Here is a 25,561-nt window from a genome sequence, read left to right on the forward strand (position 1 = left end):
TCTTCTTCTTCTTCTTCTTCTTCTTCTTCTTCTTCTCATCATCTCATTTCGATGATCAAAATCAACATACTTCCAGTTCCTTTGCGCACCGGTGCACCCGGCTGCATCAAAATCCAGACTTGCCAGCACTTCTCCAGGAGGTGAGAAAACCCCATGCAACCCCTTTTAAAATGTCGCCTTTGTTCTAATAGAAGTTACCTCAGATTGGCAAACATGTCGATCCTCTGGCTTCCAATGGAGATCGTTCTCGACATCGCCGAGAACCTCACCAAACTGAAAGATATAAATTCTTTGGTGCTCGCCCACTCTCGCCTGAAGAACCAGCTGGAATTTTATCTTTACAAAGTTGATGCCGAACTGCATGAAGGTGGAGCAGCTCTCTGGGGTGCCGAGAAAGGTCAACTTAGGACTCTGCGCAAGTCTGTCATCGCTGGTGCAAAGATCCCCAAGTCAGACCACTTCAAGACTCACGCCAAAGGGATTGACTTTGTTGAGACTCTTTCTCCCATCCCAAGATATCCAAAGACTCACCCTATCACCGCTGCTGCTATGAGTGGATCCAAGAAATGCGTTCGGTACCTGATTCGCTACGGCATTTATCCGCACTTTCTTGATGATCACTTTGTCACCCCAATCCAAGCCGCTGCCGCTAAAGGTCATGTTGAGGTGGTCAGAATGCTTCTCAAACATTACCCGGAGGTATACAAGGGTGCTTTCACCCTTCGACGCACCATAAAATCGGCCACTATCTTTGGTCACATGAAGGTTCTTGCGGTCGTTTTTGACTACCTGGAATCTCCTAAGTCCGGTAGTGGCCTCTCTGTTGAACTTGCGGCTCAGATAGTTCTCTTTGAGGCTCTTTGGCACAACAAACCCAATGCCGTGTTTTTTGCTTTGGACAAGGGCGCAGATGTGAATGCCAAGAATGGCGAGGCTGCATTGTGGTTTGTAACTGATGTGGCCCCTTGGGAACGAGTTTCCCGCGAGCGACGCATTCTGAGACAGGAGCACAAATCCAAGAAGTTCATTCTGGGACAGCGCGTGTGCGGATGGAGACAGCATAACTCCGATATTATGGATGCTGCTATGACTGGCCAAAACGCTGAGCTCACTCGTTTGATGTTCGATGCAGGATACGAGGGCCCCAATGGTCGAGTTTCCCTCGAGACTTGCTTGATGTCCATGGCCAGTGCTCACTGGAGAGCTCTCCAGTTTGTGCTCAACGCTGGGGACCGCCCGCACGTCTGGCCCAATGGAGACTGGGGCAACTACGCCGTGTGAATTTGAATTGTCCTTGCTGAATATGGAAATCTGATACCTGGACAAAAATGGGCGGTTGGATATTAATTTTTTAATATCTGCACAAAGAAGGGCCTGGATGGATATGGAGTTCATGTCAGCACAAATGCGGGATCGGATCAATATGAAAAGGGAGAAGATATTATTATTACTATGATGCCATGTACTGTTAATTAGGCTTTTATATCCTAATTAGCGGTAACAGCATCAGATGCGCTTCTCCGTTTATCAATTGCCTCTGCATATTAGTATAGAGCCAGCGAAAAACGAACAGCACAGCGTCGACCTGCCATAAAAGTTAATTATAGGATAATGAGTCCCAAAGAATCCTCCATTGAGACTTTTTTGTCACGTTCTGCAACAAAAGCAGATACAGATGAGCTATTAGGCGATAATGCACCAACCTTGGGACAGTTTAGCTTCTCAGCCGTCGACTTAGGGCTCGGACGATAACGCGATAACACGATAGCGTTGCGATAAGGACAGGGATCTGGGGCGGTGAGAAAGGCGGTCAACAGGACGGTGAAGGAAACACGGCATTTCAGCTTAAATGCCGGAGGAGTTCTTGCATCGCATCTACCTGACACCTCAGAAAGATCGTGTCGGTCTCCATCCCTCCATCCTCGAAATGGATCCCAAGGTAGCGGAATCAGCTAACCCGTTACCGCCCCTATCCCCGCCTAAGACCTCCGTGAATCCATCCGAGCCAAACGAATACAACACCGACCCATACAACACGAGCCGCAGCAAAGGCAGATTCCGGTTCAAAAGCTCCTCGGGACACTCAAAACACAGCCACACCTCCAGCTCAAGTACAAGAACCCACCGAAAGCGTCACAGAAGCCGCCGCTCCAGTTCCCCATCGAAACATGCCAAGCGGCGGCACCACTCGATCACCCCACCAACTCAACCCGAGCCAAACACAAACGATGCCTTCCGCGAATCTCTCTTCGATGCATTGGGCGATGATGAAGGCGCTGCATACTGGGAATCAGTCTATGGCCAACCAATTCACAACTACGGCATCCCAAATGTCCCGAAAGGCCCAGACGGCGAATTGGAGCAGATGTCCGACGAGGAGTACGTATCATACGTCCGGGCGCGAATGTGGGAGCGTACGCGCGAAGGAATGATCGAAGAACAAGAACGTCTACGGGCAGAGCGGATGAAACAGAAGAAGAAAGAGGAGAAAGGACGGAATGCGGAGGCTGAGAGGAGAGCTTTTGAACGGGCTATGGATGATTCCTTGCGGCGGGGCGCCGAGAGGAAGAAGCTTAAAGCTTGGGATGGGGCTTGGAGGGAATATCTTGGGCAGTGGGATGTTATCGGGAAGGCTGGGAAGGAGGCTGCAAATGAGGCGGAGGGAGAGAAGAGTTCGTCAAAGCCTTTGCGCAATCTGCTCTTTTGGCCCGTTCGGTCTGGGAAGAGGGCTGATGTTGAGCCTGAGGCTGTGGAGGAGTTTATGCGCCATGCCCCTGGACTGGATCTGCTGAGCATTCTCAAGGCTGAGCGGATTCGTTGGCATCCGGATAAGATTCAGCATCGGTATGCTGCGCTGGGCATTGACGATGTTGTTATACGCAGCGTTACTGAGGTCTTCCAGATCGTTGACCGAATGTGGAGCGAAGAGAGGGCACGGCAGAGCTAGATAGCAGCCTGGATAATTGGCCAGGCCGGTATGCATTTGGCAGCGTTTGGCATTTGAGTTTTACATTGATACCCAGGGACACCCATTAGCATGCAATGAATTAATCATGATTTGGATTCATTTCGAAAATTGATAGAAAAGAACACGATAAGTTGTCGCGACCAAGACGTAGATCAGAGAGTAAAAAGAAGAACTTAACAGGGCTATGTATGCAAGGACCATTCATCAACCACGACTTGGTAGAATCAGAGACCAATTTAGACACAGATACTTTTGATTGCTGTGCTTTGCCACAAAGGGCATAAATTTAGAAACGCGAAGACCGGGCCTTGGTCCGGTAAATTGTCCAGCCGAAGTAAGCTCCAGCAATAGCAGCGAAGAACATGACGGTCTTGAACAGGAACCAGGTCCAGCTGCCGCCTTCCTTGGGAGCTTTAGAGCTGTCACGGCCCTTGGAGCTGCCATCGGAGGAGCCCTTGCCGGCGTTGTTGTTGTTCCGGTTGAGGGAGTATAGGTTCTCAGCCTTGAGGGAGATAATATCGTGGTTGTCGCTCAATTCACCAGTCTCGGCGGAGAGACCAAGATAAGCAACGGAGGGGACGGCAATGTTAGCTTCATCGGCGTTCAGAGTAAAGCAATTTGTCCACGAATCCTCGGTCTTGTACTGAAGTTCCAGGGAGAGGGACTTGTCCTGAAAGTAAGTGAGACGGGCCTTGGTGGGAACGGGGGCGCTGCGCAAACCACGAGCCTATATATGATCGGTTAGTGTTGTCTTCCCAAAGCCGGAACTGAACCAAAACTCACAGAGCAACCAGCCAGCTCGTTCGCCTTGCCGTCGTGCGCCTGGTCGTAGGTAGTCTGGCCATCACCCATCATAGCCATGACGTATGGGAAGGAAACACCGGGGCGGTTGTTCTTATAGGTGTCAAAGAAGATACCGAGGCCTTCGAACCGGTCTGTTGAGCCAAAGACGGGGCCTTGGGTGGCACGCTCCTTGGTGAGCCAAAGCGCGAACCCATCGCCGTGCAAGTTGCCGGCGCCGTGAATCTCAAACTCGAGCTCGATCTAACATAAATTTGTGTGAGCCTTTGGCGCAAACTCATTTTTGACCCAGTGATCCAATATGTACCTGCCAATTGGTCGCGGTGAGAGGCACGCGAGAGAAGATCCATCCTTGCTGGGATGGGCGGTCAGCCGTAAGACGGAGGTACCTTCGCGCAAAAGGAAATATTAGTGGATTTGCTGCGGCATGTATCCATTTGCAGTGCTTACTTGTCGGCGCGGACTACTGTATCTCCTCCGAAGTCGAACCAGCGGCTTTGGAAATCCGAGTCGAGATATGGCTGTTCCTGGTCAGTGTTGGTGTTCGACGGAATGCAAGCTATGTGCGGACTGTGTATAGAAATCCGAGACAAGCTGGATATTGGTGCTAATCATACCGGAGCCAGGCTGTGGGTGCGAAGCTATAGATGTCACAAGTCAGTACCTCGGCTCCACGTTTCGTCGCGTAAACAATGCACACATACAGGAATGCTCTTGATGTTAGGGTCATCATATGCAGCCACTGGTACGGAGACCAGGCCTGCAAGGCAGAGAAGAGAGGAAAGCGATGGGAGACGCATATTGAATGTGTGTTAGGGCCCGTGGAGGGGGAAGGCCCAAGGCGATTCAAGGATAGACCGGGGGTGGGATAGATGGGCACGGTGTCACCAGGACCCGGTTACCCTGGAGCAAAATGGAAAAAGAAGAAGAGAAGAGAGCTGAAAGGCGAGCACAAAGAGTGAATTGGTGAAGTGCGAGGAAGTGAAGTATACAACCCTGGAGCTTGTTATGCTAAGGTGTCCACATCGGGTGTGGCGCAGGCACACCAGCCACACTCAGATCCTGAACCTCAATTTGTTCCTGTTCCTCGACTTCCATCTTCCCCATATCTTCCCCCTTCACACACAATGTCGTCTCTCTTCGGTTCTGCCCCCTCTGCTGCTCCTCAGACCTCTGAGGAGATCAAGGCTGCTGTCGTCCGCCAGCTCCAGACCGAGGCCGCTATGTCCAATGCCCGTTCTCTGATCGGAGTACGTCACCATCCCTGGTTGCCGACCACAACAAGCTAACATCACCTGCAGAAAGTGAACAAGCACTGCTTCCAGGCTTGCGTCCCCACCCCTGGTACCTCGCTCTCTGCCAAGGAGAACACCTGCCTTTCCAGCTGCATGGAGAAGTACATCGCCATGTGGAACGTCACTAGCCGCACCTACATCACTCGTGTCGGTACCGAGACCAAGCGCCTCGGTGGACAGGATGCCGCCGCCATTGCCGCTATGGCCACCGGCCAGCCCGAGGGTGGCAGTGGAATCCTCGGTTAAATAGCATACATCCAAGATGATCGAGTCGGAGCAACCGCGCGGATGATGGAACGACGAAACCCGAGAAGCAAAAGAGAAATCTTTGCAAATTATCTACTGTACGATAAAGAAGCGGCCTGGTAGCCCGTGTATAATATGGGCGTGGCTTTTGGTTGAGAACATGGGGAATAGATGGATTCCCGAACCCTGTATATCGAGCGGAAATGAAAGAAAAAAACCAAAAATTCGATTGCAATTGCTAAAGTTATATGAATTCCAAAGTAAAAAGTATGAGTTTTCATATAGTGACTCCGTTTTCACGACACCCGCCGGGGTCAATCAGTTCCCGCCCTCCCCCGGAAGGACTTTTCGTCTCGTCATAAATCATACAAGCACCTCAAAAGTCGGGGAAAAGGTGGCCGTATCTGGGAATCGTCAGTAAACTGTGAGGGAACGACTGGAAGGAAGATACTTACGCATCTTCGCCTTCTTGACCATAGTGCTCTGTCTCTTCGGGGTACTTGTCATATTGGCTGGCATCACCTTGTCCACCGCGAATGGGGGGGATGTATGGCGCATCGATATCCTTGCGCGCCAGTCGGTCCCAGGTGACCTCGGCGAACCAAGCGTGGTTCTTGACATCATTCGGGCCACCGTGCAAGTTGCCAAGGCGCTTGGTGAGGTCAGACGTAATCAATTGCGAGAGGAGATCGACCGCATCGTTATGCAAGTATGGAGGGTACTTGACTTTCCCACGCAAGATATTCTCATAGATCTTGACTGGGGATCCACTGTCCCAGAAGGGAGTGAATCCACACAGCATTTCAAAGATTAAGATACCCAATGACCACCTGCAACTGTTAGATCAATTGCATCGCAATAGCAAAAAGAGCTTACCAATCAACGGATTTGTTGTAACCCTTGGAAGAAACGACTTCTGGTGCAAGGTAGTCGGGTGTACCGCACAGCGTCCACGTAATATCAGGGACATTTTTGGCGAACCCAAAATCAGTTATCTTCAGGTGCCCGTGGCGATCCAAAAGCAGATTCTCGGGCTTAAGATCACGGTAAATGATTTGATGTGCATGTAAATATTCCAAAGCCAACGTAACTTCAGCTGCATAGAACTTGGCAACCGGGTTGGGGAATCGCTACTGACAAATTAGCCATGTCCCAAGCTTCGCCAGAACAGCGCAGTGCGACTTACTTGTGACTTGCGCAGAAGACTGAACAGTTCACCACCTTCCACGAAATCCATGACCATGTAAAGGTTGCGGGAATCCTGCCAAGTTCCCCACAGAGTCACCAAGAACGGATGACGAACGCGATTCAACATGCGACGCTCGTCATTTGTGTGCTCGATCTGTTTCATCTTGACGACCTGAGCCTTTTTCAAAACCTTCATGGCATAGAAGCGGTGGTTATGCTTGGACTGCACCAGATGCACGCGACCGAAGCTCCCTGTTCCCAAGGTGCGCTGCAACTGGAAGTCCTCCTGGGAGTACTTCCCCTTGGTCACTCTTTCGGGCTTGTGAGCCTGTTGGCCCCCCTGGGGCTGACTCTGTGATTGAGACTCATTTGAATTTCCAGAATTCGAGTTTATGATGTTGTCGATGCTGGCGGCATTCGATTGACCCGTATGTTGGGGCGAGGCATGAGATGCGGGTTGCATGGATGCGCCTGAATCGTCAGTATGAGAATCCCCAAAATCGTGCGAGTCCTTCGTTCGCCGCTTCTTCAGTAAACCTCCTAAGCTCGGCATGGAGAGAGATAATCAAGGTCCATTTGGGGGGGGGGTGGGGGGTGAAAGAAAGAATGGGAGGTCCGGATTAAGTGGGGAGGGGGCAAAGGCAGAATGACGCATTGATCTTGTCTATACTGCAAACATGTACGAAAGCTCGCAGCTAACAGTGTCGCCCTCTTCTGTTCAACAGTTTTGTTCAAGTCGATGGCTCCATGCTACATCTTGTGCTGTTTGCTTTGTGCTCTATGTACTCCGTATTCCTCAACCCTTCCGGTGTTTGAGAGCGCCACTACCGTACGAGAATCTCGTATTTCCCTTATCTTCCGTATTAGGTCTGTTCTGTGGGCATATGAAACAAGACGATTCGGATCATTGAGTTTCGAAATACCCTCATAGTACAGCCAAAACCCTATCCGACAAGACTGGCCCTACTAAATAGTCTATCGGAGCACTGGTGATATCGTTGATGTTCACTCTAGGAAGCGGAGTCCCCGGCTCATGTATGACGTTACCAAGTAATGCGATCATCTTCATGAGCTGACTTTGAGGGATGGTGGATTGGGAGGGTGGTAAACCTTAGAACCTGTTCAGGACAGATGGAGCTCGTTTCCGGACATTTTCCCACCTCAATCGTGTGTGCCTTGGCCGATCTTTCTGAGCTCGATTGTCTCACATTCTGAGGTGCTGAGTCAGTATGCTGAGTCAGTGTGCTAATGTAATGAGATGCTGACGTAATGTCTGTGCAGAGAGGTGGTTGCTGCCCTCTTATTCAGGCTTCAACATGCCTAACTAGGACGGTTCCGATCTAACATCATCTGCTAAACACACCACCAAGCAACACCCACTATGGCCCTAGTAGCCTACTCTGACTCTGAAGCCTCGGACGTGGAGCTGGACCCCACCCCAGCTCCCCCTACCGAAAGGACCAAAAAATCTGAGTCTAGCGGTTTCCAAGTCGACCGCAGCAACCCGCGCAAGATCCGCGTCGCGCTCCCCGATATCAAACCCGAAACCCCTGCCGGTCAGGATGAAGACGATGGTCCAGCGCGCAAAAAAATGCGATTAGGGGGTGGGGGAGGGCTATCAGGATTCAATTCATTCCTGCCAGCCCCCAAGCGAACAGCCGAAAAGAAAACGCCCATGGCAGCAGCGCGCAAGCCATTTAGCCTCAAGACAGGCGCAGGTCCGGGATTCGATCGCACAGCCGATGCAGAAACAAGGAATGAACAAGCATCCAACGATCTAGCAACGAATACAGATGCCGAGGCGATACCGGCAGCGGGCAGTCTCAACACTCACACACCTGACACATCGGACGCAATGAAGAAGCCCGAGGAGGTTAAATTGCAAGGTAATCCGATGATGTTCAGACCACTATCAGTGGGACGACCAAAGAAGAAGAAGAGCACCAGGACGGCTCCGCAGCCTACACCTGGCCCGGCAGCGAAACCAGCAGCTCCTCAAGAGTCTGTACAACAACCTTCTGCTCCCGCGGCGCCGAAGCCAAAGGTCAGCTTGTTCTCTCTGTCCTCGGAGGAAACCCTGGCAGACACGGCACCAGGACCCTCGGCGACATATACGCCGCTAGTATACAATGCCGTGGATGAGGCACCACAACCCGGTCCAGCTGTACCGGAATCCACATACATCCCTCAAGACTATCCTCACCCAACCCCCTCCCACACATCATCTTTGGATACAGTTGCCAATGACCTCAACCTATCCAAGGCCGAACGGCGCCAACTCTTTGGGCGGAATGCCATGCCTTCGCAGTCACAGGTGCGTACCTTCAACACGGATGAAGAATACGCCTCGAACCAAATCCTTGCTCAAGGAGAGCTTGCTGCCACTCAGCACAACCCTGTGCGCGCGATTGCACCTGGCAAGCACAGCCTCCAACAATTGGTCAATGCAGCGAGTTCACAGAAGGATGCACTCGAGGAGAGCTTTGCAGCTGGCAGGAGGAATAAAAAGGAAGCTGGATCCAAGTATGGATGGTAGTTGCAGTCAATTTGGATATTTAACAAGGCAATATTTTGTGTCAAGCGCATTAGCATTGAGATACCAAGACCGATTTGCAGGTATTGATCTACGGCAATCAAACCCTGAAGGGAATGTACAGTAATACTTCATGACTCCATTGTCGCATGATGATATATGCCACCACAATTAGCCGTTTCCGGCTCGATAGAAGTAGGGCCAACGTTTCTTCTGCGAGTAGCCGCCTCTTAACTTATTTAGTAAACAACCTGTAAGACAGCAGGTAATCAACGAAAGCGAAAGCGAAAACGAACGCGAGCAAGAACTACTCTGCCCGCAATATTTAGCTCCGCAAGCACCTCCAACTCTCTTCCTTTCTCCAATTTCTCCCCAAAAACAAAGCCCTCACAATGTTTATCTCTGAATATGCAACTCCACTAAGCTACGTCGGCCTTGCAAGCGCGAGCTACCTTACCTACAAGTTCACCAGACAAGCAACAACTTTCCTCTTGCCCTCCACTTTGAAAAGCCGCTACAACTCCAACCAGCAGGCCAACTGGGCTTTAGTAACCGGTGCAACCGATGGCATAGGCTTCGGCTTCTGTCAAGAGCTCTGCGCACGTGGATTCAACGTCATCCTCCATGGCCGTAATGCCGACAAGCTCAAGAAACGACAGGGCGAACTTGCAGCCGAGTTTCCCAATGCCAAGACTGGATCTTTGATCTTAGATGTGGAATCATTGAATCAGAATGATGTGGATGGTATTCCTGATCAAGTTCGCCTTGTTCTTGAGGAAGAAGGAGGTGGGATGTTGACTGTGTTGGTGAATAACATTGGAGGCGAGACGAAGGCTGCCTCCATGTTGAGTGAGTTGACATATAAGGATGTTGATACGACAATTGCTTTGAACGCGGGTTTCATGACTCAAATCTCGTGTGTTTTAATGCCTATTCTGGATGGGAATGGGGTGCCTGGTCTTATCCTGAATGTCTCATCCGCTGCGGCGTTTGGATTACCGTATATCACTGTTTATAGCGGGTCGAAGGGGTATGTTGAGTCTTTCACCGGGGCATTGAGTGCAGAGATGAAGGCTGAAGGGAAGGAAATTGAGGTCATGGCGCTGAAGTCCGCGGAAGTTCAGAGTGGCGGTTATGATGTCCCGACCAGTCTGTTTGTGCCCAAAGCGAGGGCTCTGGCATCCGCGGGGTTGAATCGGGTTGGATGTGGGAGAGAAATTGTCTGGGCATACTTCTGGCATTGGGTACAGGGGATCTCTATGGATATCTTACCTAGGTGGGTGCTAATGAAGTTTTCGGCGATGAAGCTGAAAGAGATTCGGGACTGGATGCAAGAGAAGGAGAAGAGGAAGAATATTTAGAAATACTCTGAATGATACACAAATAATGACAATTTTATAGCTTAACTACGCATTTTGCTTCATATGAAGTTACGAGGAAACAATGGATTAAGTAGAAAATAGAAAATGTACATTCAGTTGATGTGCATCGCATCTCTAACCTCTATCATATACAAATGAAATGCTATAAACGCCATAAAATGAAACAGAAAAACTCCAAATACAGTCACAACTCCTTTTTTAGTTGCAGGTCACGACGACACATCCACAACCTCGGCAAACCACTGCTTCAGCGCAGTAGCCAGTACAGATGGCAACTCCCTCACATCACGGACAACGAGGTAGTAAGGGAAGGGGAAGTGATCCAGATAGCGCTTCATCTTAAGCTTCATTTCACCACCAGAAGCAGAATCAGCCTCGAAGCTAGCTTGCGAGAGATCAAGAATCGAGCTGCCCTTGACAGCGTCAACAATGATGAATACAATCATGATGCGCTCCTCAAGAGCCTGTCGAACAAGACGACGAATAGTATCATGGTCTTCACAGATACCATCAGAGATGATAAGCTGAAGCTGCCAGAGATCAGCCGAGCCAGAGCCAGGCGAACGCTTCCAGCGTGCCTCGCGGAACAACGCAATCGAATCGGCGATTAGCTTGCGCACGTTCGTGCCAGTTTGCTGGTAGCTGAAGTGCTGGAAGACCTGCGAACCGGCATCGGAGGAGAAAGGCTTTCCGAACTCGTGAGCAACGCGAACATGGTCTTCGTTTCCGAAGCCGAGTACACAGAGGTCGCCTGCTTCGAGCATGCTCAAACTCTTCGCGACGAGGGCCAGGGTCTCGAAGGCAAGCTGACCACTTCCACTTTCAAGCATGGACTTACTGTCGTCGACAGCAAGCATGATCTGGTAGTTTCGCTTGGAAGGAATAGAGCGGCGCATCCAGATCTTGTCACGCTTGTATTGAGAAGCGATGTAAGGAATGATGCGCTTGATGTTGAGACGCTTTCCCGTGCGGAAGTCTCCGCGGAGCTTGGTGGCCATTGTTGGGGCAAGGATGAGGCGAAGTTGTTCGGTGAGCGAGAGTGAGAGATCGTTTGTCGCGGACTCGTAGTGAGACCAGAGGCGGCGGGCTTCGTCTTGCGGGGTCAACGGCGGAAGCGTGGAGGAAAGGTGAATTGCTGCGAGCTGGGTGTCGACTTCATCGAGCTCCTCGTTCAAAGCTTCGGCGCCCTGTCCTCCCTCCGCACGGTCTTGAGATTGTTGGCCGCCTGGAATGAATGCACCGGCGTGTTCGCTATCAGTGGGAGCGGTTTCACGGTCGATTTGCATTTCATCCTCGAGTTGGTTGTCCACGGCATCTTGCTGGTCATCGCCGGCATCGGGGAGAATATCATTCTCTCCAGGCTTGATGTCGGACTCGACGCCCTTGCTCTGGTCGAGAGCTTGTGCTTGCTCATCGTTGGCTTGTCCCAGAGCCTGGGTGTCAGCAGCATCATCGTCGTCCTTGAGGTGCTCGAAGTCTGCCTCGGCCATATCGGTGTCTTGAGGCATAGGCTGAGAGTCGTCCTCCTCTTGGGATGGGTTCAGAATCTCCTTTTGTCTGCGGTGCCATTCCTCAAGCATATCACCAAGCTTTTTGAAGGCCTGCATTTGAGGCTCATTAGGCTTCGTCTCTTCGCCTCCACCGGCCTCTCGGCTGGCCTGGCTCTCCTCACTATCCTTAGCGGCGCCCGACTGCTCGTCGACATTAGCAGTGGGATCACTCGAACCGCTCTCCTGCTGGGCATCACCCGATGCACCCTTCTCCTCATTCTGGTCTTGCTCGGCTCCAAGTCCTCCAGTGACGGCTTCGCTGGGAGCGACGTTGTCGCCCGCAGCCTCATTCTCATCGCGCTGTGCGAGGAAGTCGTCCTTTTCGGGCTCCTCGGGGTCTTCGCCGCCAGCTTCCTCTTCCTCCTCCTCTCCTCCGGCTTCGGCTTCGTTGGTATCTTCATCGCCCATCTCTTCATCCTCACCAGGCGCTTGATCATCTGGAGCCGCGTCGACGTCTTCTTCTCCAGCATGATCGTCACCATCTTCGGCCTTTCCTTCCTCCTCAGGAAGGGGACCCATATCATCGTCAAGGTCATCCATTCCTTCGTCATCCTCGTCACCACCCTCATCCTTTCCATCGTCACCGTCAAGTTGCATTTCCTCGGGAAGTTCAAGGGTCTCTTGTTCCTCCGCCTGAGGGTCAGTGACATCCATCTCCTCACGGCCGACTGCCTCGCCCTCATCTTCTGGGGCTTCTTCGTCTTCAGTTTCTTCCTCCTCTTCGTCCTCACCATTCTTGTCTTCGGCCTTTTCGCCGTCCTTATCCTTCTTTTTCTCCTCCTGGGCGGCAGCCTGCTCCTCGGCCTCTGACTGGCCCTTGCCTTCTTCGTTCTCGGTATCCTTTTGCTGGTCATCGTTGCCACCATCCCAGAGCTTCTCATCAACAGCAGCGTCATCAAGGTCATTGACGCTGCCGGTCTCTTCGTCAATGTCATCGTCACCTTCATCACCACTCTCATCCTTATCTTCCTCCTCGCCATCCTTACGTTCCTCGGTGTCACCCTGAAGATCCTCTTGATCCATGTTGACAGCATCCGCGGAATCGTCCATCTCATCGTCACCGTCCTCTTTCTTGTTCTCCTGCTGGGCCAACTCGGAGAGATCTTCATCATCACCAACATCCTTGCTGATGTCTTCCGCACCTTCGCCTTCACCAAGACCCGTTCCACTCTCCATTTTGCCCTCCTTGCCCTGTTCTTGGGAGGCTTCACCAGGACTACAGAAGCCCTCGGAGGCGACCTGGTTGAAGGTCTTTGTCAAAATGTAAGACGTTTTACAGATCTCGCGATGAACGGCGACAAATCGATCGGCGAGATCTCGGCAGATCTGATAGTATCTGTTGGCAACAGGCAGAATACTGGTGACCAAAGCGGCAGCAATAGAGAGACCGGCTTCCGAGTGATCTTGTAGGTGGCTCAATTGATCAAGGACCATCTCAAACGACGATGTAATTTCGGTGAGATGAACAGCCTTCACTGCACGAGAGAAGAACTCATCACTCCTCGACAGCAAGCCGTCAAAGGTGATAGCAGGAGAAACATCCTTGAGCTTCTGAAGACCAATCAGCATCTTGTCAATAGCAGTCAGAAGGCTGTTGTCAAAGACTTGGATGGAGAGGCTATCATTCTCTTCGGAAGCATCCGGCAAAGCAGCCATGTTCGTCTTGATCCAAGGTGTGACCTGGCCCAACGCAAAGGCAAGGTCGGGACGAGACTGCGTCCATTTCTTCAGATCAGCATCTAACTCATCAAGCGAGGTTCGTGTCTGCAGCGTGACATCGTGGTGTGCCTTCGACACAACTCCGGTAGGAAGAAGGGGAAGGGACTCGTGCCACTTGCGCAGGGTGTCGAAGGAAGCCTTCTTAGAGTTGAGAGCGTGGACAATTTCGGATGCGTCAAGTCCCGAGAACTTAGCATGCACACCAACAATCATGGAAGCCAATCCAAGAATTGGCGCCAACCAGGCTACAACTCGGGCCAAGTTGGTTCGTTCTTCCGAAGTAGAAGCATTATCCTTGGAAAGAGAATCTGAGGATGCTGTCCACAGGTTCTGCACTTTGTCAAGAGTAGACTTCAACTTGCCCAGTCCAGTCAGGGTAGGCGAAATGATACCTCTCTGTCGACGAACGGTGAAGATTAGGTGCTCAATCGATCCCATACTTCTGAAAACTTCGACGTTGCTCAGCTCCTCGGAATAGTTGCGCGAAGCAAGACGAGTCTTGGGCAGGAGATCCACAAGTCTGTGGAAGTACCAGTCAGCACTTTGAACAGCAGTCGAGGTTGCGGCGTTCGACTCAAAGGCAGCACTGGTAGCAAGGATTTGTGCGAGAGATTCTTGAGTTTCGATCACACTGGTGCCAGCATTGCGCTTAACGCCCATCTCATAGAGTTTCTTGAGAGTTTCAGCGTAGAGACGACGCTTTTGGGATTTGAGGTGCTGGACATCATCCTTATTGTCCTCGGTCAAGACCTTAGGTGTCTTGGTCTTGTACTCGTTCATGTTTTCAATAACAGACACAATGAAGCTGTCGAGGTCCTTGGCAATGTCAAATTCGGATGGAATGCCAGAGTAAAGCTTCATCATGTTGTCGGCTGTTCCGTCTGGCTTCTGGAAACGGAGTGCTCTGCTTGACCACAGCTCCTGGTTCTTTTGGCAGACTGCCATCGCCTCGGGGAAGATTGCAGTAGGCCGAATTGGCTCTGAAGAAGACATTGAGTTGACTTCTTCGGTGCTCTCGGGAAGTCCTTGTTCAAGAATTGATTGGACCGGCTGGCCAAGGGCTTCACGGTACTTGCGAACCAGCTTAAACAACTTGACGTGGGACCGCTTAGCACTCTCCCTCAAAGCAACGATGTTGATATCCTTCCAGCTGGCTAACTGAATCTGCTCCTTGATATCTTTCTCAAGAGTGGCACGCTTTTCGCTCAGAATCTTGTCAACCCCAGGTTGGAAAGGTCGGTAGTGGTGGAGGAAATTCTCCATGGCGGAAACAAGCTGCTTGAGACAAGGGAAGTCTTTGGTGAAGACCTCCAGCAAGGCTTGGAAATTGGTAACCAACTGCAGGCGACGAGCAAATTGGCCGAGAGTGGTAGATTTGAAGAATTGTTCCAAGGTAGACATCAAGCTGTGGGTATGCTCGCTCATGTCCTGCTCGCCCGCCTCTGCCATCTGAATGGGGGCTCCGAGGAGGGCCTCGTAGGCAATAAACCACCAAGCACTGACGTCGTCATCACAACGGTCCTTCTCGAGATCCAAGAGCTTGGCCCAAGTTGACAATTCAAGTCGACGCCAGCTGATGATAATGCTGGTGATCTCATCGTAAACGGTTACGGCCGAGTATTCTCTGCTGGCCACGGTCTGCCACTCATGTACGTACGAATGAAGCTTTTCAACCTTTGTCATGAACTTGGCAACAGGCTCTGTGTGCTTGAACTGAAGAATCTCCATGCAGCAAGTAATGACGTCCTGAAGAACAGCATGTTCAGGCCAAGCAATTTGAATCTGCGCAAATCGAGCCTGAACAGAAAGCGCGAGGGCAACCAATTTCCTTGCCTCTGCGAGGTTAGAATCGGTATAGAAGTTGTAGTTCTTCTTCCGGTCATCACCCTCGTTGATCGCATCATCCAGAAGCAGGAGGACAGCAGGAAGATGACTTTCAGGGGAGACGGGCGAGAAATCGCTCTTGCTGTCAGACCAAATCGAACCCAATAGGTGACCAGATTGCTTGACAAATGTAGTCAGTGCGGTTCCTGTGCGCTGGTTCGAGACGATCTTTGCATGAAGAGAAGCAAGACGAAGAGAGATTGCCTTGGGGTCAATGCGGCCGGTCATTTCGGTCTCCTGAACCGAACCTTCATCGTAGGTAGGGAAGAGGGCATGGAGTTCGGCTTCATTGACCTCCTCCTCCTCTTCCCAGGAGCCCTTGAAGCGGTATAGCTCTCCCTTCTCGGCTTCCTGTTCCTGATCTTCCTTGAGCTTGTTCTTCCACAGGTGATGGAAGTCGGCAAAGATAAGGAGGATTGTTGATCGCCCAGCCTTTGTATCAAGAATCGTCGAATCTGCATCCTGGGCGGCCCAAAGAGCCGACAATTCTTGAAGACGCATTTCGACTTGGTGCTTGGGGGTCGTTGACACCTTGCCACCATTTCCAGACAGAACTGGGTGAAGAGTGCCACCAAGGAAGGGCGTTCGCTCGCTCAGAGACTGAATATCGGGGATATCGCCTGCCTGCTCTGGTTGACTGGAGCCAAGGAACAGACCGAGATCGAGCAGTTGCAAGAAACGAATGACAGGCACCGTGATGTCGCTGTAAGAATTGTAATGGGTGCTGAGACGACTGCTCAGCTGTCGGATGTTATCACGCAGGAGCTGGATCTGGGAAGTTGACGATTGCTCCGCAGAGCGAATCATTTGCTCGGGGTCTCTGTTTAGAACAGAATTGATCAAGTTCACAAATTCCCCCTGCAGAAGGCTCAACTGAGACTGCTGTGGTCGGTTGACTAGTGAAGGAGGCGGAGCAGCGCCTAGGTCGCGAATCTCATCATGCAAAAGCTCAGATCTTAGGTTGGAGATCTGACTGGTGAAGTTCTTCTCGAATGCAAGAATTGCAGCAGACTTAGCAGTGAACTCCGCAAGGCGCTGCGAGTGTCGTTTGCGTTGAACAACGAGACCAAGCGAAGGATCAAATGTCTTGTCAGGCACAAACAGCCGCAGAAGAATCACTGCCAGCTGTACCGCTGCGAGTCCAGTACTACGGATACTCTCCTGCTTGCTTGACGGAGCCATGCTCAATGACGAGAGCAGCTTGGGCAGGGCCTGTTCCGTGATGGTCTTGAGATACTGGGCACTTGCCAAGTTTTGATCAAGTTCGATCTTGACAGATGTTTGTTCATCGAGAAGATCCCCCGCTTGAACTGCCTGCAAGATCGAAATAAGTTGTTCAGCTGAACGAGGTTCGAGGAACTCGCGATGACAGGCAACCAGCTCCGAAGTTAGTCTTGCCAGAATACGTCTGAGGTCCATGGACTGATCAGTAGCAATTTGTCGACTGCTCAGGGTAATAGCCTTCGACAATGCTTTCTTCTCCGCCTCAAGCATATCCATCTGGCCCAATTTAGTATCACCAACAGCTGTTAGTCTATCCAACAGGGACAGTGACAAAACACCGCCTGTGGCAAGTGCAGCCTCCGATTTACTTGATGAACCGCTAAACATGGTCACCCTATGGAGCATGTTTGGCACATCGCTCTGGAAGTTGGAAGCATCCAATGCGCGAGCTGCCCGGCCAGCGAGAAGTGGCATGACTGTCTGAATTACAGTGTCATTGACGTCGTTCTGGAAGAATGAGGAGATATCATGGTACTGGCAAAGAGCCTCAAACTCGTCGGCGAAGTACGGGTATTCAGTCGACTCAGAACGTCGCACTGCGCGAGATAATTCGGAGACGGTTTCTTTGATGCCCTGAACAAGTAAGTCACCATCAGCGCCATCCATAAGAATGAAACGCTGGGCCTCAATCAATGAGTCGCGGACTTGGCTCAGTTGTGCAAGCTCCACGCGAGTCTGCAGAGCCAAAGTGGTGAACTCGAAAACAGTCGACTCCAGCTCAGTGAGCGAATCCAACTTTTCTTGAGAAACTGGGGTGACATGTCTCCAAGCGTCCCACATTCTTTGCATGCTCAAACCTGTCATCAAAGCCCATCCCTCTTGGAAACGATCGAGGGCCTGGGACAAGGCGATTTGAAGGGGCTGCAACATGATCGATGAGTCGAGCGAGGTACAAATCTTCCTGCCCATCTGCAAATAGATTTGGAACTCGCCTTCGTCGACTTGGCTGACTTCGGTGGCTCTGTATATGTCCCAGCATAGAGAAGTTACAGCCCTAAGAGCGGCGATAATCACAGGTCCTTGAAGGGAGATCTGATCCAATGCCTGGATGTAGTCGTACAATGCCTGGCCACAATCAGACAAGAACGACGCCACAGGCTGTGTCGTATCTTTCATCAATGCAGGGATTCGCGCAGATGCCAATGATCGCTCCAGTCGTGTCATTTGGCTGGGCTTCAATTCTTTGCCAGAGGCATCAGCCTGAAGCAAACGTTGCCTGAGGCGGTGAATATCAAGTCTCAGCTCCTGAAGATAGGCCAAGACGACCAAACATGATCGGAAATCGCGAGATCCTGCAATCGAGAGAAGTGGCTCATTGGTGAGTGGGTGGAGAGGCTGTGACATGCCTTGAATACCAAGCTTGGCACCTCCAAGAACAATTTCGCCTTGAGAAATCTCGAGTGGTTTCCATTGGTTATTGTCGTGGAACAACGAGCCATAACGCTGCAGGACATTGGAAGATTGGTTATTGTCGAGCGCTAAAGCGTTGATAGCCTCAAAGTTTTGGGGAGAGTGTTGAAGATATGACAGGTCTTCCGGTGAAAGGTGATCCAGGCAGATCTCAAGGGCATTCTTAAATGCAGTAGATGGCAAAGTCGTGTCCATGTTCCAGATAGGGCGAAGACGGTAGATGAAGGATTCACAAGTGTAGGATGGGCCGACAGTGGGTTTGATATCTTGGAGCTCGTTTGGCAGGAAACAGATCTCAGTACATCTGTTTCGCATGGCTCGAGACAATTCACCATTGCGGGGATCCATGGTCAAGAACAGTCGGAAGTTGGGGTGAGGCGATATGATTCTGGCGGAGCCATCCTCGGTCCGTTGCTCATTGAGAATGAGGGTACCATTGGGCTCTGTCAAGGAGTTCAGTCGATCAAGGACGGAGGGATTGCAAAGATTGGCATTGTCTAAGATCACCCAGTGCCCAAGCTGAACAGCCTGAGTGAGAACACCTTCTGTCCATTCGAATCCGACCTTCATTTTATCGGATTGTTCGATGGCATTTAGCAGATTCTGGGCTCTGGTCAAGAACTGCTGGTAGGCTGGATCAGAGGATGACTGGCAGAGAGCAGAGAGTGAAGAGATGACATGCTCTAGAGAAATGTCAACGGCTTGGAAATGCTCGCAAATTCCGAGAGCAGAAATCACAACATCAGAAACCTCGCCTGAAGCGAAGCATTGAATCAGTTGGTTGCGCAAGAAGATCTCAATGTCATGCACGAAGCCTGACACCTCCCTCCGATGGTCGATTTGTTCGAAACCACCAATCAGGTCCATAGTATCAGTGTCAGCGCTCAGAGCGAGCTCGACAAGGTTTGCACCGTTGACAGCTGCGAGCTTCCTGATAAGAGTAGTTTTGCCACATCCAGCAGCTCCAACAAGAATGCTGGGCCAGGAGTTGTCAATGCACAGAATGAGTGACTCAACAATGTGAAGATCCTTCGGAAGGATTCGCATATTGGGCTCAGCCGAGCGCTGCAGGAGAGGATCACGAGTCAAAACTCCAAGACCAACCTGCAAGTACTCAGGTGTGAGGTTGTGGAAGTAACTCTTAAGACCAGTATCACAGTCGGTGAAAATACGGTCATAAATTTGAGCGACCACAGCGCGATCCTCTTGGCTTCTAAAGCGCTGGTTAATGACGATGTCAAGGAAATGTTTGGTTTGAATCTGGAGATTTCCTCGGTCGGCAAGTTGAAGCCATCGCTGGATGTCTCGCAGATTAACTTCCCAAGGTCCGCCAACAGCACCCAGTCGACGGTCACGGGTGATGGCTGTGTTTAGAAGAGAGATGAAATCAACAAGTCTCTCGGTCTGTACAGAAGGGCTGCCAGGGAAAAGCCTAGAGCAAATTGTCTTGAGGTCATCGTCGGTGAAGCTGTCTGCGTAGACAACTGTAAAACGGTTGACAAAAGATGCAGGAAGACCTTTTCTACCGCCACCCTGGTGGTGGGGATTCTGGGCAGCAAATAGGACGAAATCAGGGTGTCTCTTGAATGTTTGATCAAGTTCAGCAATATAAACTTGTTGACGATGATCCAAACAAGAGTTGAGACCTTCGAGGACGGACTGCGAGGCAAGGTTCATCTCATCCAACAGAACCCAGTCACCTCGCTGCATTGCTCGTAGGAAAGGTGCGTCACGCCAGGTAAATTGTCCAACATCTCCTCCTTCTACTGGAACATCGGAACCAAAAAGGTCGGTAAGATCTGTTTGTTCTGAAAGGTTGATTCGAGTGAGAGGTTTTCCAAGGGCTCTGGCCAGGGCTGTGACGAGCGTGGTCTTACCCACACCCGGGCTTCCTTCCATGAGGATTGGTTTCGAGGACTGCAGGCCGCGAGCAATTCTTACGGAGTTGGCAATGGTAGTAGGAGCGTCCATTGTGAACTGAGGATCTGGGTCGGCATCGCCAGCTGTAGGGAGGGAGAAGGGTCCAATGCGCAAAGCACCTGGTTCGACGGAGACGTTCGACTGTTCCCAGTAGATTTTGGAAGCATCTGTGTTGAACAATTCACTGAGCTTGTTAAGACAAGACTTGCGGTTTCCATCGAGGTTATTGAGAGAGATGGCGAGCATTGCAGCTGGGTTAGCACCCAGAGTGTCAACGAAAACCATCGCAGCACCCTGAATAATTGCAAAATGAGTATCGGTGCTTTGGCAGGTGTTGACGAAATCAACCCAGGCGAGAAGATCACGAATTGAGAGCGAGGTGGTCGAGGTATTCTGGAAAGTCATTTTGAACCACTTTGCAAATTGTAGCATAGCTCGAGCCACTTCCTCTGACTTCACATTCAGTCTCATCTGGAGGATTGGCAAGATGTCATCATCCTCTGACAGCTGAGGGGCCCAGATCTCAGTCATACGGTTACGAAGAGCTGCAGAAAGCTCACGCTTTCCATAGTCACCACCAGGATTCATGGTGGACATGAACTGGAAGCCACCATCGGCAATAACCATCGAGTCGACTGGGCCTTTCTCGGCCAGAAGGATGGACCGAGCAGGTTCCAGAACACTGTTGAGTCTCTCAAGAACGGAGTCGTCTGCCAGAGAAATTTCATCAAGTAGGAAGAATTGACCGGTTTTCATGGCAGTGATAAGACTTCCGTCGGACCATTCAAACAAGGCATTGCAACGAGCAGCATTTCTCTCAATCTTCTGGATGAGAGCTTGGTCCTTGCTTTGTCGCTGCTCTGCATCCAATGCCAAGAACTCGTGCTTCAGTTCATCCAACGAAGCGCCAGTTGCTTGGCCGTGAAGAAGTGTTTGGAGATCACCAAAGAGCTGCTTTTCAATCGCTGCCCGGTTTCGAATAGGTCTTTGAGCTCCGATCAAATCACCAGTTTCCAAGTTGACGTGGGCGTTCACAATGAAAAGCTCTCTTCGGAAAGCCTCAGCAACGGCCTGGCAAAGCTGTGTCTTACCACATCCGGTTTCACCAACAAGCAGGATGGGCTCGTTATTCCGGAGGGCCTTGGATACCAAAATGAAAAGACGACGCATAGCCTTAGTCCACACGATACCGGTGGGGAGCTCGTTCATCTGAGGAAGGGTCTTTTCAAACTCCGCGGAGCCATAAAGAGTGTCCTCGTCTAATTTCACCTTCATAACCTCCTCGATCACAGCCTTGACAGCAGCCTTTTCTTGGGGGTTGCGAACACGCTCACCAAGCAGCATATAACCGTTGACTGCCAACTGCTCACGATCGTCTGCGTCACGAAGGGCCCATCGGAAAAGGTCACGCAGAGTAGCAAAACTGTTTTTCTGTTCAAACAGTCTGTTAGACTGACGCAACAATGACAGCTTGCGGTAGACGGCGACAATGCGTGTGCAGAACGAGGGGGCAATTTGAGACCGTTCCTTCAAAATAAATTCGAGTTCGCTTTCCGGGATGTCATCGAAGTGAAGCTCCAAGAAACGGTTACGGAAAGCGCGAGACAGGACCTTTCGTCCACCATATAGACCAGCAGGGTTCTGAGTGGCGAAGAGCATGAAGTTCGGATGGGGGTGAACGACTTCTTGAGTCTCAGGGATGAAAAGCTCACGGTTGTCATCTAGAAGTCGGTTGAGAGCCTCAAGAACATCAGAAGGTGCCAGATTAAGCTCATCGAGCACAATCCAATAACCGTTCCGCAGAGCCTCAACCAGAACACCCTCTTGGTACTTTAGACTTCCGTCATCCGTGGAGATATAAGATCCCAAATATTCCTGCAAGTCCGTGTGCTCGTGGTTGTTGATTCGCACGAATTTGTTTCCAGACACCTTAGCAAGGTACTCGATCATACTCGTCTTACCGGCTGATGTCGGACCTTGGAGTAGAACTGGGAATCGGCGGGTGGAGCTAGCTCGGACCAAGTTCTTGAGGTTCTTCTCAATGAATGGAGTGATAATATAGTGCGGTTGCTCCTCGGGAATCATGGGACCGCGGCGCATCCAGTAATGCTTGAATTGGACATACTCATTCCCGTCTGTCGGTGGGCGAGGGGTTTGTCCAAGGAGAGATTTGGCGTTCTTTGCGTTGCCGAAGATGTGGGTTTCAAGGAGAGGAACTAGGGCTTGCTCGGAGGCCAAGCTGAGTACAGTCAGGAAACTCATGCTGAATCCTTCAAACATGGCCCTGCGTAGCCCGTAGACGTGTGCGTGGTCGATGACATAGATGAGAGCACGAACAAGCGTACGAATACTGAAATGGGGCCTCTGTCCAGCTCCATCGGTGAGCTTGTTCTGGTTGCTGAGCTGCTTGGTCACCATGTACAATGTTGCGAGGTCTGGAACAGCTCTCTGATCACTGATTGTCAAATCTCCGAGGTACTTCTGGATCAAAGCCAACAAATCGTCCAAATCAGTATCGGGCGAATGCACATAGAATTCGGTAAAGCGAGAGCGCAGGCCGGGGGGCAAATCGCGTTTTCCGGCATCGGTTGCAGGGTTCATTGCACCAAAGATACGGAATTCAGGATGACCGAAAACCCGCTCAACATCACCAGCCTCGGAAAGGAGAACGGATGGAGATCCTTCGCTACCATGGTGCAAAAGACTGGCAATATTTTCAAGGGTGTCGGGAGAAGCCAAGTTAACTTCATCCAGCAGAACCCATTCGCCATTTCGCAGAGCCCTCACGATCTTACCTTGGACGAAGGCAAAGGCAAATTTGGCATCGCCTTGTGATACTTGCGCTTCGAAATCTCCAAGCTGAGTAGTGAAGCTCTCCCATCTTTGTCGTAGATGCTGATACTTGGGAGAATCCAGCTTGCGCTTCTTGGTTGGTTGCTCGTCACTATCAGCATTGGAAGTGGGAGGGTGGAAGACACCATTGGCAAGGCGAACGGCCTCGTGCCACAGGGTCACCAACCGTACCCAATTCGAACTTGCAACGCTTTTCGAAACTGAAGACAAGAACTTCTGGTTCTTCTTGGCGGAGAAAGTCAGCTCAAACAGTTGAGTGAACTCGTCCAGCATGGGCACAGCCATGGTACGAATATTAACAGGCTTGAAGCCACCTAGCAGATCAGTGCTTTCACTCTGCTGTGACAAATTCACTACTGTAAGCTTCTGGCGCATCAGAGTTGCGAGATGCTGGATGACTGTGGTCTTTCCGATACCAGTCTCTCCGACAAGTAGAACAGGCTCTGCCATCTGTATAGAAGCTGCAACTTGTTCCATGAGTGATAGAGCAGCTCTGGTAGGAGCAAAGCGAGAGGCTGCTGCCGCCGACTTCAATGCCGATCCACTCGGTACCTTGATTTTCTGACAGGTTTCCCTACCAAGAACAAGACTGTTGTTCTTATCGGTATATGAAGGCGTACGCTCGTGCAGGCAGAATTGTGCTCGCTGGGGTGAGATTTGAAGCACCTCAGCAACGACGGCGGCAAGAGTGCTTTGCATCGACCTCTCGGGAAGGTATTTCAAGAACACATCAACAATGTCCAGGAATATTTCATCCTCGGTACCTTCTGACGTTGGTTCATAGCCGGTTTTCACCCCCATACGTTGCAAGCGGTTGTGCAGTCGACTGCACAGCTTGATTAAATCACGAAAACCTGGGGTACGGCCTTGAGAGCCCTTGATTGCAAGGCTCCCATGGAAAGCAGAGCAAACTCTTGCGTATACCTCCATGAGGGTCGGCACGCGAGACTCGAGCAAGGAGTACTTTTGCAGGATAACATCCCGCATTTCGTCCACTGGAAGAGAATTGACTTGCACTCTCTCCCAGAGTCTGCTTCCGAGCATTGAAGTATTGTGAGCAACCTCTTCGCCGGCGATGTTATATGATGACTTCATTGTAGCAATAATTTTGAAGCCCTCTGCGCACTTGATTCGCTCTCTCCGGCTAGGAATAGTAAGTTCTCCCCTCTCAATGATAGGAAGGATAAGACCCATGACTTCGGATGGAGCACGATCGAGATCTTCAATTAAGACCCAACGGCCTTCGCGTGCAGCCTTGGTCAATACACCAGGTTGCCAGGAAAAGGAACCAGATGCAGACGAGGTTGCATACATTCCCAAAAGACTCTTTGCGTCCGTCTGCTCGTTCAAGTGGAGTGTGACCATAGATTCAGCCTGGCCCATCGTGGCAGCAATATCATTGATCAAAGAGGTCTTTCCGGAATTGGGCAAACCGACTAACATGATCGGCTTGAACCCAAGCAGAGAGCCTGCAATCCGGCGCAAGTTCCCAATCGTGGTCGGGGTCTTCACAACGGAGCTCGAGTACACAGGAACTTCCTTCAGCCTGGGAATCAAAACTCCGCAAATCTCTGCAGTCTTGGGTGTGAAAGAGTCTTTCGTCCTCTCGACCAACGCCAGAGTATCAGCCTCATTCCTAGAAGATCTCTCATTCTGGATGATTCGTCCAAGACTATCCCATCGGCGTTCCTCCCACAATCCCAGCAGGCGGTAGTCGATCAGAGTGCCTTCCCATTCTCCTTCAATGGGATCAGCCCCGGTGTTGACGCGGACCATCTTCTCAGTAGCCGCATCGGCTGCATGCATATATAAGGCGAAGCATCGTACAGCGAGGTACCGTGTTACTCGGTCTTGAGACTGGAAGAGGGACTGGAGTTGGAGCGGTGAAACGACAGGAGAAAATGTCTCGAGATCGAACGAAAGGAGTCGGAAAAGGGCGAGGAGTAGGGTGCGAATGCTAGACTTATCCAGTTGTAGCAGTGTAAGTTCTTTCGAAATGGCCAATGCCGAAAGAAGGCCAGTCTGTGAAGAGGCATATTGACTGGCGAGCGACCGCAGATGCGGCGCAAATGGCAAAATCTGCGCGAAAGCCGCTAATACATGAATATAGTCGGCATGTAAGTCCGATTGAAGCCATCTAGCTGCAAGATCGACAAAAATCGGTTCGTAGAGCCTGAAAATGCTCTCTGTAAATTCGGTGTTTAATGCGCCAAGCGCAAGCGCGTGGAGGTGTTGGGTCCCCGATGCAGTCCGAATGAAAGTCGAGATTCCACTCGGAAGCTGCTCGAGCAGCTGGGACTCTGTAAGAGTCCTCTCATAGACCGGCCGTCGATCCATGTTTATTCCGGCCGTAAGAGGATCTCCTTGTTGAAGTTTTGAAAGTGAAGAGACTCCGTCTGATAACTTTTTTTTCTGCCTACTTGTGGCGCAGCCCCCGCCTAGACCATTTTCACCGCCTTGGATCCGGGAGCTTGCGCCACACTTGCGCGTCCTGGACGTTTGTTCTGTTCAACAGCTTGTTTCATGCG

At 51.0% G+C, this 25,561-nt stretch overlaps 8 protein-coding genes across 8 annotated transcripts; 5 read left to right on the plus strand and 3 right to left on the minus strand.

Moving 5' to 3' along the window:
* Nucleotides 1-213: 213 nt before the first annotated feature.
* Nucleotides 214-1,281, plus strand: N7511_007582 (uncharacterized protein; the record flags this gene model as incomplete). The annotated part of the gene is made up of 1 exon (XM_057129959.1): nt 214-1,281. The coding sequence occupies one exon, from the start codon at nt 214-216 to the stop codon at nt 1,279-1,281; it is 1,068 nt and encodes a 355-aa protein (XP_056981742.1).
* A 568-nt stretch (nt 1,282-1,849) lies between these two features.
* N7511_007583 (uncharacterized protein) lies at nt 1,850-2,947 on the plus strand (the record flags this gene model as incomplete). Its single annotated transcript, XM_057129960.1, has 1 exon — nt 1,850-2,947. One exon carries the CDS (start codon nt 1,850-1,852, stop codon nt 2,945-2,947), a length of 1,098 nt encoding a protein of 365 aa, XP_056981743.1.
* A 307-nt stretch (nt 2,948-3,254) lies between these two features.
* Nucleotides 3,255-4,569, minus strand: N7511_007584 (legume-like lectin family protein; the record flags this gene model as incomplete). Its single annotated transcript, XM_057129961.1, has 6 exons — nt 3,255-3,695; nt 3,752-4,012; nt 4,077-4,158; nt 4,220-4,290; nt 4,387-4,410; nt 4,474-4,569. 6 exons carry the CDS (start codon nt 4,567-4,569, stop codon nt 3,255-3,257), a joined length of 975 nt encoding a protein of 324 aa, XP_056981744.1.
* Nucleotides 4,570-4,896: 327 nt separating this feature from the next.
* tim13 (protein translocase subunit TIM13) lies at nt 4,897-5,310 on the plus strand (the record flags this gene model as incomplete). The annotated part of the gene is made up of 2 exons (XM_057129962.1): nt 4,897-5,019; nt 5,071-5,310. 2 exons carry the CDS (start codon nt 4,897-4,899, stop codon nt 5,308-5,310), a joined length of 363 nt encoding a protein of 120 aa, XP_056981745.1.
* Nucleotides 5,311-5,686: 376 nt separating this feature from the next.
* Nucleotides 5,687-7,051, minus strand: pkaC (cAMP-dependent protein kinase catalytic subunit pkaC; the record flags this gene model as incomplete). Its single annotated transcript, XM_057129963.1, has 4 exons — nt 5,687-5,714; nt 5,766-6,140; nt 6,187-6,440; nt 6,497-7,051. The coding sequence occupies 4 exons, from the start codon at nt 7,049-7,051 to the stop codon at nt 5,687-5,689; spliced, it is 1,212 nt and encodes a 403-aa protein (XP_056981746.1).
* An 828-nt stretch (nt 7,052-7,879) lies between these two features.
* On the plus strand, nt 7,880-9,034 carry N7511_007587 (PRCC domain-containing protein; the record flags this gene model as incomplete). The annotated part of the gene is made up of 1 exon (XM_057129964.1): nt 7,880-9,034. One exon carries the CDS (start codon nt 7,880-7,882, stop codon nt 9,032-9,034), a length of 1,155 nt encoding a protein of 384 aa, XP_056981747.1.
* Nucleotides 9,035-9,423: 389 nt separating this feature from the next.
* N7511_007588 (uncharacterized protein) lies at nt 9,424-10,392 on the plus strand (the record flags this gene model as incomplete). Its single annotated transcript, XM_057129965.1, has 1 exon — nt 9,424-10,392. The coding sequence occupies one exon, from the start codon at nt 9,424-9,426 to the stop codon at nt 10,390-10,392; it is 969 nt and encodes a 322-aa protein (XP_056981748.1).
* A 230-nt stretch (nt 10,393-10,622) lies between these two features.
* N7511_007589 (AAA family ATPase midasin) lies at nt 10,623-25,370 on the minus strand (the record flags this gene model as incomplete). Its single annotated transcript, XM_057129966.1, has 1 exon — nt 10,623-25,370. The coding sequence occupies one exon, from the start codon at nt 25,368-25,370 to the stop codon at nt 10,623-10,625; it is 14,748 nt and encodes a 4,915-aa protein (XP_056981749.1).
* Nucleotides 25,371-25,561: the final 191 nt, after the last annotated feature.

This window comes from Penicillium nucicola (genome assembly GCF_028828085.1).
Source record: "Penicillium nucicola strain IBT 29836 chromosome Unknown utg000008l, whole genome shotgun sequence".
NCBI lineage: Eukaryota > Fungi > Ascomycota > Eurotiomycetes > Eurotiales > Aspergillaceae > Penicillium > Penicillium nucicola.